We start from the raw sequence: 17,680 nt of genomic DNA on the forward strand, positions 1-17,680 counted from the left end.
CCTCCTCACACTGGGTTTGCAGCCTCAGGCCTGGGTGCCATATGCGAGAAAGAGATTTTTCAGAGAGAGAGAGAGAGAGAAATGGAGAGAAAGAGCCATGTGAGTGCCAAGCCTCCCACATGGAATCAGCCCCTGGCACAAGAGAACAAGAGATCATGTTAAAAATCATCCCTGGAAGTGGATAAAAAGTGGGAAAGGAGCTAGAAAGAGCACCAGTTCCCTCCACAATGTGACTTCACTTCAGGAAGGTACTGGAAAATTGGCTTAGCAGGATATGGTAAATTGGAACTTAGGATCAGGGTTTCAGTTTAAGGGGATGTGGCAGTTCACCAACAAATAAGCAATAACAACATATGTATAAGTAAAAACAAATAGAAAATATCCAAAGGACATAGGAAAAGAAGTTCTATTTCATAAAACGGTTCAGCTATTTTACATCTACATGAAATTTCATTATGTATGAGTGTGTATATACACATAATACAGATATAGATAGACACGTTTTATTATGTATGTATGTATCTATCTGTGTTTGCATCTATATTTTTCTTTATTTTTTTTTAATTTAGTTGCTTAGTAGGTCCAACTGTTTGCAATCCCCATAGATTCTAGCCCATCAGGCTCCTCTGCCCATGGAATTCCCCAGGCAAGAATACTGAAGTGGGCAGCCATTCCTTTCTCCAGGGGATCTTCCTGACCTAGGGATCAAACCTGGGTCTCCTGAATTGCAAGTAGATTCTTTACCATCTAAGCCACTAGTGAAGCCCCAATATAAATATGTGTGCATACCTGTGTGCTAAGTCACTTCAGTCGTGTCCGACTCTGTGCAAGCCTACGGATCATAGCCTGCCTGGCTCCTCAGTCCATGAGATTCTCCAGGCAAGAATACTGGTGTGGGTTGCCATGCCGTCCTCCAGGGGATATTCCTGACCCAGGGATCAAACCCACGTCTCTTACATCTCCTGCATTGGCAGATGGGTTCTTTACCACTAGTGCCCCCTGGGAAGCCCCCATATACATATACTCATGTTATAAAATATGTCTATTTTTATGGAGTCAATCTTTAAATTTTTTTAAATTTGATTTTTAATTAAAATTTAATTTTATTTATTTATTACAAATTAAATGAAAAATTTATTATTGGAGTATAATTGCTTTACAGTGTTGTATTAGTTTCTGCTATACAACAACATGAATCAGTTATATATATATACACACACACACACACGTATATCCTTCCTCTTGAGCCTCTCTCTCATCCCCTCCATCCCACTCCTCCAGGTCATCACAGAGCACCAGGTTGAGCTCCCTGTGCTATACAACAGCTTCTACTAGCTATCTATTTTATGCATGATGGTGTATATGCATAGTGTACATCTGAAAAAATAACCACCCCAGAGACAAAAACCTATCACTTTCAGAAAGCAAAAAGCACGAGTCAGAGGGACCAGGACTCAGAGCAGGCAGGTTTTGGGAAGCAAGATGGAGAAGAATGATCCGGAGTCTGGGCTGCTGCCCAAAGAAAGTTAAAGCAGTCTATTTAGGGGGAGTCTTGGCAGGCAGGGGATGGGGGCATGTGAGCACCATTCACTAAGGGGAGCAGGTAAATACAAAAGGGGCATGTGTCCCATGGCTTATTTTTCATGCTGCCCTAGAAAGCCCTAGAAAGACTCTCTACTAACATACAGGCCATATCAGTGGCAGTAGTTGCACTGTCTTTAATGTGTTTTTTCTTTATTTAATCAATATTTTAAGAAATATTTATTTATTTATTTGGCTGCATTGGGTCTTAGTTGCAGAATTCAAATCTTTGATTTTCAATGTGGCGTGCAGGATCTTTAGTAGTAACATGCGGGATCTTAGTTCCTTGACCAGGGATCGAGCCCTGGGCCCCCTCTGTTGGGAGTGTGAAGTCTTGGTCACTGGGAAGCCAAGGAATTCCCTTAATTTAATTTTTTTAACTGAAGTATAGCTGATTTATAATGTTGTATTAATTTCTGCTGAAAAGAAAGTGATTTGGGGATTATACTCATATATACATTATCTCTTATACTCTTTTCCATTATGCTTTGTCACAGGACATTGAATATAGCTCTCTGTGCTATGCAACGCAGGAGACTCTGGTTTAATTCATGGGTGGGAATGATCCCCCAGAGAAGAGATAGGCTACCCACTCCAGTGCTCTTGGACTTCCCTGGTAGCTCAGATGGTTAAAGAACCTGCCTGCAATGCAAGAGACCTGGGCTTGATCCCTGCGTTGGGAAGATTCCCCTGGAGGAGGGCATGGCAACCACTCCACTGTTCTTGCCTGGAGAATCCCCGGGGACAGAGGAGTCTGGGGGGCTACAGTCCACGGGGTCGCAGAGTTGGACACGACTAAGTGACCAAGCACACACAGCACAGCCCTGTGCTATACGGTAGGACTTTGTAGTTTGCTAAGTCACTTCAGTCGTGTCCGACTCTGTGTGACCCCATGGACGGCAGCCCACCAGGCTCCCCCTCCCTGGGATTCTCCAGGCAAGAACACTGGAGTGGGGTGCCATTTCCTTCTCCAGTGCATGAAGTGAAAAGTGAAAGTGAAGTCGCTCAGTCATATCGGACTCTTAGCAGCCCCATGGAGTGCAGCCCACCAGGCTCCTCCGCCCATGGGATTCTCCAGGCAAGAGTACTGGAGTGGGGTGCCATTGCCTTCTCCACTTTGTAGTTTATCCATTATCTATATAAAAGCTTACATCTGCTAACTCCAACCTCCTCTTCCATCCCTCCCAACTATTCTATTTTCATGTAGATCAGAGAGCAAAGCACAGGGCAGTGCTGTTGGGATGGCAAAGCTTGCATGAAGTTTAAAGGGCACCCAGAGAGGAAAGTTAAGTGCTGGGCTGATCTTCTGTGCTGCTGACTCTAGGCACTGATTCCAATGCTGGGGACTCATAGCTCTTCATCTTTTCCCGTGGAGCTGTAAAGGGCATTTTATGGCCATGACTGTGGGCTGAGTTGTGTCTAAATTATTCTGAGAGAACCATGAACTGGAGGACAATTTGTTGCTAACCGCATGAACTATGAAGAAGGAAATTTGATTGGTTCATGACTATTTTAATTCTAAAATACTCTGATTCTATCTTAATATTAGTGTTTCTAGGGTCCTTGGTTATTTGAGTGTTTGTCTTTACTGAGATGAAAAGAAAACCTCTGTGAAATATAAAAGGCTGGATGTTAAATGCACTCAGTTGCAAAGTGAAGCAAGTCAAGATTTTAAAATAGCCTGTGTTGAGTCATGTAAAAGTGTTAGTCACACATGGGTGTCCGAACCCATGGACTATATATAGCCTGCCAGGCTCCTCTGTCCATGGAATTCTTGATGCAAGAATACTGGAGTGGGTAGCCATTCTCTTCTCCAGGGGAGCTTCTCTACCCAGGGATCAAACCCAGTCTCCTGAATTGTAGTCAGATTCTTCACCATCTGAGCCAACAGGGAAGCCCTGTGTTGAGTCATATTTGATCACTTAGAAGGAACTCCAGAGAAATTTTCTAGTAAGTTTGTAAAGAGAAAAATTCACTAGTTCTATAGTGAGAGTAGAAGAGATGGTGTCTCTGGTGAAAAAAGTAACCAAACCCTCAGAGGGTCTAATGAACCCACTTCGGTTTTCCCCCCTGGGCATTTTCTTTTACTTGGCTGCACCAGGTCTTAGCTGTGGCATGCAGGATCTAGTTCCTTGACCAGGGACCCAACCTGGGCCCCCTGCGTTGGGAGCTTGGAATCTTAGCTACTGGACAACCAGGGAAGTACTCTCCCCTCCCCACTCCCACCCCCAACAATACATTTTAAAATTTTGGTTTGAGTGACTTATCTTCATGTCTCATCCTTGCATGGCACACATGTCTAGCCACAGACTGTGACTCCAGCTGTTTGTGTCCTGTCCAGGACCAGGAGGGGCCAGCGGAAGATGAGATTTCCTTCTCTCTGGCTCCTCTCCTTCCTCACGATCACCGAGGGCCGAGGTGGCTTCCTAGAGGTGAGTTGGTGTATGTCCTGTTTTCCTCTCTGTCTTTCTGCCACTTTGAGCTCCCATCACTCTCTAGGCAACTGAAATGACATAATTTTGTAGACTTGGAATCAGAAGTGCTGGGTTCTTGTCTCAACATTACCTGCCTTAGCTGTGTGGCCTTAGACGAGTCATTTTATCTCCTGGAGCTTAGATGATTTGACAGCAAAACCAGCATCTTGGACAAAGCCATCCTGGATATTACATCTAACTCAGCATATCCTCTCCTATGACCTCTTTGTTGGAGAAAAAGCATATAAATCCACCTTCATCGACATTAGCAATCCTTGGACTCTTCCCTACCTATTCTCACTTTCTTTTTTTTTCCAATAGTCATTCTTAAAATAAAAAGTTGTCTGTTTTAAAAATTTACTTATTTGGCTATGTCAGGTTTTAATTGCCAGCTCACAAGCTTAGCTGCCATGCTGCAGGCGGGATCTTAACTCTTCAAGCAGAGATGGAACCTGTGTTCCCCACATTAGAACATGGCTTTGTAACTACTGGACTATCAGGAAGTTCCCATTTTTTTAATTTGAAGTAATAATTTACGTATTTTAGTTTAGCTAACATAGTTAATTTACAACGTTGTGTTCAGTTCAGTTCAGTCGCTCAGTCATGTCCAACTCTTTGAGACCCCATGAATCACAGCACGCCAGGCCTCCCTCTCCATCACCAACTCCCGGAGTTCACTCAGACTCACATCCATCGAGTCAATGATGCCATCCAGCCATCTCATCCTTGGTCGTCTCCTTCTCCTCCTGCCCCCAATCCCTCCCAGCATCAGAGTCTTTTCCAGTCAGTCAAATCTTCACATGAGGTGGCCAAAGTATTGGAGTTTCAGCTTTAGCATCATTCTTTCCAAAGAAATCCCAGGGCTGATCTCCTTCAGAATGGACTGATTGGATCTCCTTGCAGTCCAAGGGACTCTCAAAAGTCTTCTCCAACACCACAGTTCAAAAGCATCAATTCTTCGGCACTCAGCCTTCTTCACAGTCCAACTCTCACATCCATACATGACCACAGAAAAAAACCATAGCCTTGACTAGATGGACCTTAGTCGGCAAAGTAATGTCTCTGCTTTTGAATATGCTATCTAGATTGGTCATAACTTTTCTTCCAAGGAGTAAGCGTCTTTTAATTTCATGGTTGCAGTCACCATCTGCAGTGATTCTGGAGCCCCCAAAAATAAAGTCTGACACTGTTTCCACTGTTTCCCCATCTATTTCCCATGAAGTGATGGGACCGGATGCCATGATCTTCGTTTTCTGAATGTTGAGCTTTAACCCAGTTTTTTCACTCTTCTCTTTCACTTTCATCAAGAGGCTTTTTAGTTCCTCTTCACTTTCTGCCATAACGGTGGTGTCATCTTTATTGACTATGCCAAAGCCCTTGACTGTGTGGATCACAATAAACTGTGGAAAATTCTGAAAGAGATGGGAATACTAGACCACCTGACCTGCCTCTTGAGAAAATCTGTATGAAGGTCAGGAAGCAACAGTTAGAACTGGACATGGAACAACAGACTGGTTTCAAATAGGAAAAGGAGTATGTCAAAGCTGTATATTGTCACCCTGCTTATTAAACTTATATGCAGAGTACATCATGAGAAACACTGGACTGGAAGAAACACAAGCTGGAATCAAGATTGCCGGGAGAAATATCAATAACATTGTGTTAGATTCATGTATACAGCAAAGTGATTGAGTTGTTTAGTTGCTAAGTCATCTCCAACTCTTTTTGACCCAACAGACTGTAGCCCACCAGGCTCCTCTGTCTATGGGATTTCCCAGGCAAGAATACTGGAGTGGGTTGCCATTTCCTTCTGCAAGAGTTCTTCCCAATCCAGGGATTGAACCCATGTCTCTTGCATTGCAGGCAGATTCTTTACCGCTGAGGCACCAGGAAAGCCCAATATATACACATATGTATTCTTTTTCAGACTCTTTTCCATTATAGGTGATTATAAGACATCGAGTATAGTTCCCTGTCCTGCACAGCCCTTGCCACAGCCCAGAAAGATCTACAGGACCTGCCTCCCCAGAGATACTCTCTAACCTCACTTCCTGCCCCTCCCCCACACCACATAGTTACTCTGGCCTTCACGTGCCAGGCATGTTCTTATCCCGTGGCCTTTGCATGTGCTGTTCCCTCCTCTTGGAAAGTTCTTTCTCGGAGATCCTCACTTTCCCACCTCCTTCAGATCTGTGCTCAAAAGATGTCTCACTCACCATCTCGCTAGGTTTTAGATACATAATTTTAATTTATCTGGGAAATCCAACAAGGCTTTATGAAATACAACATGACAAACCCCTGTTGTAATTCTTTTTCTTTTTCTTTTTAACAGAGGGATGAAGGCATCAAAACAAAACGAGAACTCAGTGTGAATAAGCAAAAGCCTCTAGGTAAGACTCTTACATACACTGGAAGCATACACTGGAGCCAGGAGTGAAAGTAAAGGTGTTAGTCACTCAGTCATGTCTGACTCTTTTGGACCCAAGGACTGTAGCCCGCCAGGCTCCTCTGTCCATGGAATTCTGCAGGCAAGAATACTGGAGTGGGTAGCCATTCCCTTCTCCAGGAGTTCTTCCTGACCCAGGGATCAAACCCAGTCTTCCTGCACTGCAGTCAGATTCTTTACCCTCTGAGTTACTGGAGCCTGGAGAGCAGGGTTTAAGTCCTAGGAGTGCTTCTGATGGGCTGTATGATCTTGGGCATGTCGTTATATACCTCAAATCTGTAGAATGATAATAATAGTAATTCCTTGTGAGGATGAAATAAGATAATAGAGGCATAGTATCGTACCCTGTGCCCAGCCAGTAGCTGCCCATATTCTTCCTTTCCTTCCTCATCTTGATCCCAACAATGTAATTAAAGGCACAGACTTCAATCTAGAAATGAGTTGTGGTCTGAAATTTGATTTGTAAGTGTGATGTCTCAAGCACTGAGTATATTTCCCCATGGAAACAATACACACAGATGGTTGTTAGATTCCTGTGTCAGACCACTAAAGCTTTGTTACAGTGCAGTGAATTTCCACCCCAATCCATCTGGGTCTCCCTTGTAGCTCAGTCAGTAAAGAATCTGCCTGCAGTGCAGGAGACCCGGGTTTGATTCCTGGGTTGGGAAGATCCCTTGGAGAAGGAAATGGCAACCCACTCCAGTATTCTTGCCTGGAGAATCCCAAGGACAGAAGAGCCTGGCAGGCTACAGTCCATGGGGTTGCAAGAGTTGGACACAATTTAGGGACTGAACGATGACAGTAAATTTGCCATCCGACAATATACTCACAGGGCCATACAGTGAAGTCGCTGAGTCGTGTCCAACTCTTTGCGACCCCATGGACTGTAGCCTATCATTCTCCTCCGTCCGTGGGATTCTCCAGGCAAGAATACTGGAGTGGGTTGCCATTTCCTTCTCCCACAGGGCCATAGACCTTCCCACATTGTAGCAAGGCCACAAATCTTTGGGAAAATGAAATCAGAATTTCAACTTGGAATGCCATAAAATGGTAAATGCACAAGGACTCATTGAACTGCTACAAATGCCAGGCACTATTTTAGATGTGTTAGATGAATTAAATTCCCACATGGAGCCTGTCAGTTAAGTTCAGTCACCATCTTTATTTTACAAAGTGTGAAACTGACAGAGCCCAGGGAGAGGCAGGGGCCGGGTGGAGGCTTGCTTCAACCCCAGTCAGTCTGGTTCCAGAACAAGAAACGTTAACCCCTGACAGTGTAACAAGGGTCAGCCTTTCCCCCGTTCCCCACCTCTTAACTGTCTGAGCCATGGGAGTGGATATCTCCTTAGCCCTCATCACCGCAGGTAATTCCCAAGGCTGGGATAGAGTTTCCGGCCTGAAGGAGGCAGAGGAGAGGTGAGTAGGTGGCAACCATGACAGACAGGAGTCTCCTGTTAATGTCCCAGGACAGGCTGCAACCTCTGGATTTCCTTCCAAGAAGCCTAGGGATTGTCCTGTGTGTGTTCAGTTACTTCAGTCATGTCCCACTCTTTGCCATCCTGTGGACAATAGCCCACCAGGCTCCTCTGTCCATGGGATTCTCCAGGCAAGAATACTGGAGTGAGTTGTCATGCCCTCCTCACCTAGGGACTGATTCAGCTGCTTTTCTTCCCTATAAATCTTCCAATTCCCCAGGACCCCTAAGAAATGAGACAGTTTCATAGGAGCCCTCCCTGTCTCATCTGTGCCCGTAGAAAGCTGGGTGGTGTCCTGAGAAATCTACCGGATTCTTAGAGGTTTCTTCGTCAATGGCAATGAAATGAAACTCGAGAGACAAAGATACTCATCTTTTGCCTCTTTGTCTCTGAAGTCCTTGACATTCTCAGTCTGGGGTCCACAGAGGACCTTGGGAGGATATTAAGACCCCCATGGAATATGATACCAAATTTCATGTGAATGTGTCTAAGTAAATTCTGGGTGGGGTTCCTATTCTCTCCCAGCACAAAGCACCTAATGGCCTCTCCTTAAGGAAACGAGAAGTGCTGCTCAGAAACGATAAGGTGGAGGTGAGAGTGTGTTAAGGTTCAAGTAAGGTTTGCTTCGGTTTTTACTTTTGCATTTCATCTCAGTATCAAACTCAGCTAACTAGTGGAACATTTGTGCATGAGAGGGAAAGGCTCTTTGGAGAGGAAAGAGTGGACTGGGGCTTTTTATTTATTTATTTATTTTTAAAAGATTTTTCTGGTGTGGATCATTTTTAAAGTCTTTATTGAATTTGCCATATTATTTCTTTTATTTAATTTCAAATTCATTTTTATTAATTGAAGGATAACTACTTTACAGAATTGTGTTGGTTTCTGTGAAACATCAACATGAATCAGCCATAGGTATACATATTATTGCTTCTTTTTTTTTTTTGGTTTTCTGGCCTGAAGGCATGTGGGATCTCAGCTTCCTGACCAGGGATTGAAACCACGCCTCCTGCATTGGAAAGCGAAGTCTTAACCACTGGACCACCAGAGAGGTCCGAACTGGGGGTTTAGTATCAGAGATGCTTTCAGAAGACCAGAACTGAGGGAGCAGGAGGGGACAGTGACTAAGACTTCCTCACCTCTTTTCCCTTCAGTCTTGACCCTGAAGCTTGACTCTGGATGTGACCTGAGAAGTAGGGAGAATCAGGACATCGGAGCTGAGCTGGATTGGAGAGCATGGAGCAGCCAGTCTGGCAGAAGTCAGAGAAGAGATGTGTCTTGGGCCTGTGTGGGCGGTCTGCATGCTTTACTCTGGAGGTTTATTTTCAGTCCATGACTGGATGAGCGGAAGTGAATACCAAGCAGCGTCCATGAGCCCCATGCTGAACCTGACCTCTCTTCTGCCCTCACTTGCTCTGCAGTATCTCCGTCCCAGCCCGAGAAAGGATGCCCCTGACTGTCTCTCTTCTTTCTAGGCCCAATCCAGGAATACGAGCTCCTGCTTCAGGTGCACTATGGAAATTCCAAGAAGAAAAGAGAGCTGAAGGATTTTCTGAAGTCTTGGGCGCCTTCCTTATTTTCCTTACCTGAGCCAGTGAATATAATCAGAGCAAAGGCCACCACGTGTGAGTCCATCTCTGTTGACTGAGAGTAGAAATGGGGAATATGATGCCTGAGTCGGGTAGAGCTTAGGCTGTCCTGTGGGATCCGCCACCCCCACAATAGCTACGGCTGAGAAGAAGGTTGTTGCTGTTGTTTAATTGCTAAGTTGTGTCCAACTCTTTGTGATCCCGTGGATGTAGCCTGCCAGGCTCCTCTGTCCATGGAATTCTCCAGGCAAGAATACTGGAGTGGGTTGCCATTTCATTCTCCAGGGGATCTTCCCGACCCAGGGATGGAACTCGCATCTCCTGCTTCTCAGGAGGATTCTTTACCACTGAGCCACCTGGGAAGCCCCACTAACAACCACCACAGGGGGTTAGAAGAAATTAAGAAATTTATCTAAAACAAGAGTTCTCAGGGTATGGTATCCAGACTGGCGGTAGCAGCAGCAGCAACAGGGAATGTAAAAAAATGCAAATCCCAGACATTGCTTCATAAACTTTGGAATGAGACCCCTCCCAGAAGATTCTGATGCATGATCAAGTTAGAGAACCACTTACTGGGCACAGTTGTGTGTAATTTCACAACAGTGTCTGGTGACTTTGCCCCAGGGTTTTTTTGTTTTTTGTTTTTTTTGGTCTGTTAAAAAGGAAAGATTTTTGGTGGGAGTTTAGGTCAAATAAAAACATACAGGATTGGTTAATAGTATTTTTCCTTATGACTCTCAACAGAAAGGCCTCTCTGTCTTTGCCATATGACTAACAGGGACTTTGGGGGAGTGATGCTAGGCTGATGAAAGCCTCCAATAAGACAGTGGACAAATACCTTCTAGAATCCTTCAAATAAAGGGTATCAATGGAACATACATCCTTCTTTCGGATGCTAGTGGCTCAAATGGTAAAGAATCTATCTCAAATGTGGGAGACCTAGGTTTGATCCCTTGGTTGAGAAGATCCCCTGGGGAAGGGAACAGCTACTCACTCCATTACTCTTGCCTGGAGAATTCCATGGACAGAGGAACCTGCGGGCTACAGTCTATGGGGTCGAGAAGAGTCAGACACGACTGAGAGCCTAACACTTTCACTTTCCAAGATATTTGATTGTTGTTTGCCTCAGTATCTATTGAGCAGCATGTTTCCTTAACTTTAAACATGCTTGTTTCCATTTTGGTTTCATTCTTCTAGCTTTTGGAGAGAGATACCTCTAGCTTTTGATTCAGATTCTGTGTCAAAGCCAAGGATGAGAACTCAGCTATAGCCAGTTTATGAAAAAGGCCCGGTAAGACCAAGCTTTGTTTTTCCTGCAGACTGTGGCTACCAGAACGGGGTCCTGCGCTGTGCCTGTGAAGACAGCTACTCCTGGTTTCCTCCCCAGTGCCTCGATCCACAGAATTGCTCCCTTCTCAAGACAGGATCGCTCCAGAGCTGTGACTGTCATTCCAGCAATCTCACCCAGAGTGTCTATTTCTGTGAGAGAACAAGTAAGCACCTACGGATACCCAGAGGGGAGCCAGGGCACCTCCCACCTCCACACGTGACAGAGAGAAAAAGGATCCTTAGCTCTGCACCCCGATGTTTCTCTTTGCCTTCCAGAGGAGAGCTAGTATTTACAGGGAGATGGAAAGGCAGAGATGACATACCGTGTTAGGCTTGGCTGGACACACTGAGAAATTTGGAAGTGCAGAAAATTCAGATATGCAAGTTGGTGTTTAGGTGCCAGTTTATCCTGGAGGTACATCTAGTTCACCTCAACAATTCTATGATTCTTCTGAAATTTAGGGAGATTCCTTGGAATTCCAAACCAGGCAACAGCCTGAGTAAATAATGTTTTCTTTCCACTTCTTGGGCCAACATCAATTTCCAGAAAATAAAAATTCAGAGGGGTGAAACAGGGAGGGTTATCTAGTAATTATAGTGAAAGAAATACTCTAAATTGCCAACAAATATGTGTACTGAATGAATTGCCAAAACTAAACGGAAGTTGAAAGTCTGGCTTAGGAGACCAGTGGATGCTGAGGGAGCTCCTGCCAGCTTAGGTTGATGTTCAGTGTATGGTCAGGTGAGCTGGATGATGTGGGCCCCCAACAGACCGAATGACTTTAGGAAATGTCCCCAGTGACTAGTTCAGTTATCTTGAAGCTCCAGAGTTTGGTAAAGTGGAGCAAAGAGTAAAGGAGGACCTGAATAGCCCAGCTTCTGTGGGTATCCCTTGGTCCCTTTCTCAAGACCACAGCAATTGAGGTTAAGGTGATGCTTATTTATTTACTTTTTTATTTTTAAAATTGTATTGAAATACAGTTGATTTATAATGTTGTGTTTAATTTCTGCTACACAGCAAACAGATTCAGACACACACACACACACACACGTATGCATCTCTGCATGCCAAGTTGCTTCAGTTGTGTTTGACTCTTTGCAGCCCAATGGACTGTAGCCCGCCAGGCTCCTCTGTCCATGGGATTCTCCAGGCAAGAATGCTGGAGTGGGTTGCTATGCCCTCCTCCAGGGGATCTTCCCGACCCAAAGAGTGAACCCATGTTTCCTATGTCTCCTGCGTTGGCAGGAGTGTTCTTCACCACTAGCACCACCTGGGAAGTCCATATACATATGTATATGTATGTATACATACATGCATTCTTTCGATATTCTTTTCCATTATGATTTATCAAAGGATATTAGATATAGTTCCCTGTGCTATACAGTAGGACTTATTAATTATCTATCCCATATATAATACTTTGCATCTGCTAATCCCAAGTGACCAATCCTTTCCTCCCCAAATAACATGTAATTATTAAGCACCATCTTTATACCCAGATCTGGAGCAAATTCTGGCATTTCTCTTGCTGTTGATGAATTAGCAAGCTGCTTGGGGAGGCCAGATTGTTAACACAGGTAAAAAGAAAATGTCATCTTTTTGATAGATTTTGATGAATCCTACTCTTTGAAAAGTGGTCCATTTAGGATCCATCTTTGGAGGAATACAAGTATGAATCAGAAAAGGATTACATTCACAAGGGTCTTTCCCAAATAGAGTAGGAATGTATATACATGAGGTGTGTTCACAGATAGATGTGTAGGTGAAAAGGCTGGAAAGGAGGTATGGATAAAGTACTGTAGGAATTTAAAGGAGGGAAAGACTCTTTTCATATGGGACTTAGGGAAGGCCTTGCAAAAGAGGTGCATTTAACCAAGTCCTGAATGAAAGACACAGGATTTGTCCATCCAGAGGTAGGGAATAGCCTGTCCCAGAGCAGAAAGGTACCAGTGATAGGTAAGCAAGGGTTAACTTGGAATTAGCAAATAATGATTTTTTTAAAATAGGGACAGTGTTTAAGCTCAGTGTCTAAATTGAGATATATTTCATTGCTAGTGACTGCTGTTTGTAACCACACATGAGTGCTTACTTGCTTACCTGCTTATAAGGTCATCCCCTTCATCAGCTTTACCATTGCAAAGGGGCTTATGTAACTCAATAAAGTCATGAGCCATACCACTCCAGTAAAGGAGGAAGGGAAAAATATACCCATCTGAAGCAGAGTTCCAAGGAAGGGCAAGGAGAGATAAGAAAGCCTTCTTAAGTGAACAATACAAAGAAACAGAGGCAAACAACAGAATGGGAGAGACTTGGGATCTCTTCAAGAAAATCAGAGATACCAAAGGAACATTTCATGCAAAGACGGATACAATAAAGGACAGAAACACTATGGACCTAACAGAAGCAGAGGTGGCAAGAATACAGAGAAGAACTATACCAAAAAGGTCTTAATGACCCAGATAACCACAATGGTGTGGTCACTCACCTAGAGCCAGACATCCTGGAGTGTGAAGTCAAGTGGGACGTAAGTACCGTCACTATGAACAAAGCTAGTGGAGATAATAGAATTCCAGCTGAGCTATTTCAAATCTTAAAAGATGATACTGTTAAAGTGCTACACTCTATATGCCAGCAAATTTGGAAAATTTAGCAGTGGTTGGAGGACTGGAAAAGGTCAGTTTTCATTCCAATCCCAAAGAAAGGCAATGCCAAAGAGTGCTCAAACTACTCTACTATACAATTGCGCTCAGTTCACTTGCTAGCAAAGTAATGCTCAAAATCCTTCAATCTAAGTTTCAGCAGTATGTGAATGGAGAACTTACAGCTGTACAAGCTGGATTTTAAAAAGGCAAAGGAACCAGAGATCAAATTGCCAACATCTGTTAGATCATAGAAAAAGCAAGGGAATTTCAGAAAAGCATCTACTTCATTGACTACACTAAACCCTTTGACTGTGTGGATCACAGTACACTGTGGAAAACTTTTAAAGGGATGGGAATACTAGACCACCTTACCTGTCTCCTGAGAAACCTGTATGCAGGTCAAGAATCAACAGTTAGAACAGGACATGGAACAGTGAGCTGGTTCAAAATTGGGAAAGGGTATGTCAAGGCTGTATATTGTCACCATGCTTATTTAACTTTTATTCAGAGTTTATCACATGAAATGCAGGGCTGGATGAATCACCAGCTGGAATCAAGATTTCCAGGAGAAATATCAACAACCTCAGATATGTAGATGATGCCCCTCTTAAGGCAGAAAGTGAAGAGGAACTAAAGAGTCTTTTGATAAAGGTGAAAGAGGAGAGTGGAAAAGCTAGCTTGAAACTCAGCATTCAAAAAACTAAGATCATGGCATCTGGTCCCATCACTGTATGGCAAATAGAAAGGGAAAAAGTGGAAACAATGAGAGACTTTATCTTCTTGGGCTCCAAAATCACTGTGGATGGTGACTACAGCCATGATATTAAAAGATGCTTGCTCCTTGGAAGGAAAACTATGACAAACCTAGACTGTGTTAAAAACTAGAGACATCTCTTTGCTGACAAAGGCCTACAGAGTCAAAGCTAGGTTTTTTTCCTAGTTGTCATGTACAGATGTGTGATTTGGACCATAAAGAAGTCTGAGCACCAAAGAATTGAAGCTTTCAAATTGTGTTGCTGGAGGAAACTCTTAAGAGTCCTTTGGACTGCAAGGAGTTCAAACTAATCAATCCTAAGGAATCAGCCTTGAACTTTCATTGGAAGGACTGATGCTGAAGCTGAAGCTGTAATACTCTGGCCACCTGATGCAAAGAGCTGTCTCATTGGAAAAGTCCCTGATGCTGAGAAAGATTGAAGGCAAAAGGAGAAGGAGCAGCAGAGGATGAGATGGATAGATAGCATCACTGACTCACTGAAACAAATCTGAGCAAGTGCTGGGAGATAGTGAAGGCCAAGGTAGTCTGAAGTGCTGCAGTCCTTGGAATATCAAAGAGTCAGCCATGACTTAGCCTCTGAACAACAAAAGGTAGTCTTGATTACTGCAATTTCCCATTATGTTCCAAAACCACAAAAGAGAATTCTTTTTCTTCCTGTATTACTTACTTTAGGGGAACATTCATCATAAAAAGAAATTGACCAAAAAAATAAAAATAAAAGAATTGAAGTACCACTGTCAAATAGATGGGCTGAATTAGACTTTTGTAATTTTACGCTATATCAAGTGAGTAATTTTTATCTCTGTAAATTTCTTATTTTCCATAGAGGTTTGGGGTACTTTCAAAATTAATGAAAAATTTACAGAAGACCTTTTGGATTCATCTTCTGCTATGTACGCCAAATATACCACTGGAATTGAAATGCAGGTAAGCATTTTCCTCTTATTACATAAGAATTTGTTGGTTAAACATAAGTTCAGATGTTTCTAATCCAACAAGTTTATTTAACACATATTCTTTATTCATTTTTCAATTAGTTCTTACACAGCAGTTAATCACTCTGACCACAAGGAATATATTTTAAACATATTCTTCCAAGGAGTATTAAGCAGCTGACCTCCTCTCATTCCTTTAGTGCTTGGTTTTGCTCATTCATTAGGGTAATATTAAACCAAGCCTTATTGATTATTTTCTGATTTTTATTTGTCAAAAGAATGTTTTCATGATCTGAGTGCAATTGTTAACATTTGGGATTTTTTTTTTTCCTTAAAGAAGCCTCTCTTGTTAGAGGCTAAAGAGAGTTACTCTCCAAAATTCTGGACTTCATACTGAAGTCACATAAAACAACCTCTGTCTAGGCTGGTGGTTCAAGTGTGGTCCTAACTGAAGACATGCACAAATACCTCACAAGTAGATTCAGTTTCAGCATCTGTCAAAATAAATGGCTTATTTAAGGGAGGGGAAAAATAGGTTTGGAGTGAACTTATTATACTATCTGGCACCAAATTCATCCTCTAATCTAAACAGTTGCTTCTATGTTCTTTATTAGCCACCTCAAGATTAAACTGTATGTGTGTGCACAGGCGTGTGGGTGTCCATTCTCTGCTGTCATTTTAATAGTATTTCTGTAACACGCAATTACCTCCTGCCACGTCTCTTTCCTTTGCTCAGTGCTTCAGTTGGTTTATTTATTGTCTGCATCCATTTTTTTTTTTTTTGCTCAAATGTCTTTCTTGTGTGGGGACAAAGATCAACACATTGCCCTTTGCTCTCTTTGTAAAGCTAAAGGAAGCATACAACGGAATCCAAGGTTTTGAATCCGTTCGAGTCACCCAGTTTCGGTAAGTACCACAGTGGTCTTAGAAGGGCCTCCCCAGAGCCAAGTAGGATATCTCATGCTGTTTCCAAGTGACCACAACAGAAAATAGGTCAGAACTGGTCTTTGATGTAGGATTCTTACTAAGGCTGGATAAAAATCTGTGATGCTTGCAAAAGTCTGAATAAGAAGGCCTATATTCTCACTTAAATGTTTTTGCAAGCATAAATATTAAATGTCATTCTCAAAACTATGGATCAGAAACTAGAATCAGAAAGCCAGATGGCAGGGCAGAGCTTGGAAAGAAGCAGGAAGGCATGAAAAGGAAGAGGCGAGGAGTGGGGATGAGGGTTGCGGGTTGTGAAGGAATGGGTTTGCTCCTCAGCAGAGAGGGTGTAATGGTGTATAACTGGGAGCCAGAAGGGGCTCCTTGGGTAAACTATTAATTTTTTTGTGTAGATATCATGTATGTCAGTTCAGTTCAGTCGCTCAGTCATGTCCCACTCTTTGCCACCCCATGAATCACAGCACACCAGGCCTCCCTGTCCATCACCAACTTCCGGAGTTCACTCAGACTCACGTCCATCGAGTCCGTGATGCCATCCAGCCATCTCATCCTCAGTCGTCCCCTTCTCCTCCTGCACCCAATCCCTCCCAGCATCAGAGTCTTTTCCAGTGAGTCACCTCTTCACATGAGGTGGCCAAAGTATCGGAGTTTCAGCTTTAGCATCATTCACTCCAAAGAAATCCCAGGGCTGATCTCCTTCAGAATGGACTGGTTGGATCTCCTTGCAGTCCAAGGGACTCTCAAGAGTCTTCTCCAACACCACAGTTCAAAAGCATCAATTCTTTGGTGCTCAGCTTTCTTCACAGTCCAACTCTCACATCCATACATGACCACTGGAAAAACCATAGCCTTGACTAGATGGACCTTAGTCGGCAAAGTAATGTCTCTGCTTTTGAATATGCTATCTAGGTTGGTCATAACTTTTTTTTCCAAGGAGTAAGTGTCTTTTAATTTCATGGCTGCAGTCACTATCTGCAGTGATTTTGGAGCCCCCCAAAATAAAGTCTGACACTGTTTCCACTGTTTCCCCATCTATTTCCCATGAAGTGGTGGGACCGGATGCCATGATCTTCATTTTCTGAATGTTGAGCTTTAGGCCAGCTTTTTCACACTTCAAAGCCCAGTAGTCATTGTCTACAGCAAATAGAGAGGTATTTAGTAAATTATCCTTTTGTTTATACTTTAATTCAAAAGCTATTTGGTTAGTTACCCATGTGTGTATTGATTACCAGCTATTTATAGTCTGTTAGAGGAAGTGACTTAGAGGTCAGAGAATTTAGCTTATTTTTTTTCACAGTTAAAGAATAGTTATAGGAAATTTTCAATTACATTTGTTACAAGTATACTGTTTTGAACATTATTCTTTAAGTCTTCTCATGTACTCACAAAAAGGATCACATGTATAATATTCTTTAAAATTTAGTGCTAGGAAAAACTCTGCTTCTTTTTCTTATATCAATGTCTATATAATTCATGTAACTTGTGCTT

General features: G+C 42.9%; 1 protein-coding gene across 3 annotated transcripts in view; it reads left to right on the top strand.

Annotated features, from left to right (window-relative positions):
* The window catches only part of ADGRF1 (adhesion G protein-coupled receptor F1), a 47,638-nt gene that overhangs the window by 13,023 nt on the left and 16,935 nt on the right, over positions 1 to 17,680 (top strand). For all 3 annotated transcript variants that reach the window (XM_040249508.1, XM_040249507.1, XM_040249509.1), the window contains 7 exons: positions 2,789 to 2,866; positions 3,923 to 4,013; positions 6,388 to 6,445; positions 9,449 to 9,598; positions 10,882 to 11,055; positions 15,136 to 15,236; positions 16,092 to 16,150. In XM_040249508.1, coding sequence (XP_040105442.1) covers positions 3,945 to 4,013; positions 6,388 to 6,445; positions 9,449 to 9,598; positions 10,882 to 11,055; positions 15,136 to 15,236; positions 16,092 to 16,150 — 611 coding nt within the window. In that variant the 5' untranslated portion in view covers positions 2,789 to 2,866; positions 3,923 to 3,944. The remainder of the gene's footprint in view (positions 1 to 2,788; positions 2,867 to 3,922; positions 4,014 to 6,387; positions 6,446 to 9,448; positions 9,599 to 10,881; positions 11,056 to 15,135; positions 15,237 to 16,091; positions 16,151 to 17,680) is intronic.

The sequence above is a fragment of the Oryx dammah genome, unplaced genomic scaffold (assembly GCF_014754425.2).
Source record: "Oryx dammah isolate SB20612 unplaced genomic scaffold, SCBI_Odam_1.1 HiC_scaffold_11, whole genome shotgun sequence".
Lineage (NCBI taxonomy): Eukaryota > Metazoa > Chordata > Mammalia > Artiodactyla > Bovidae > Oryx > Oryx dammah.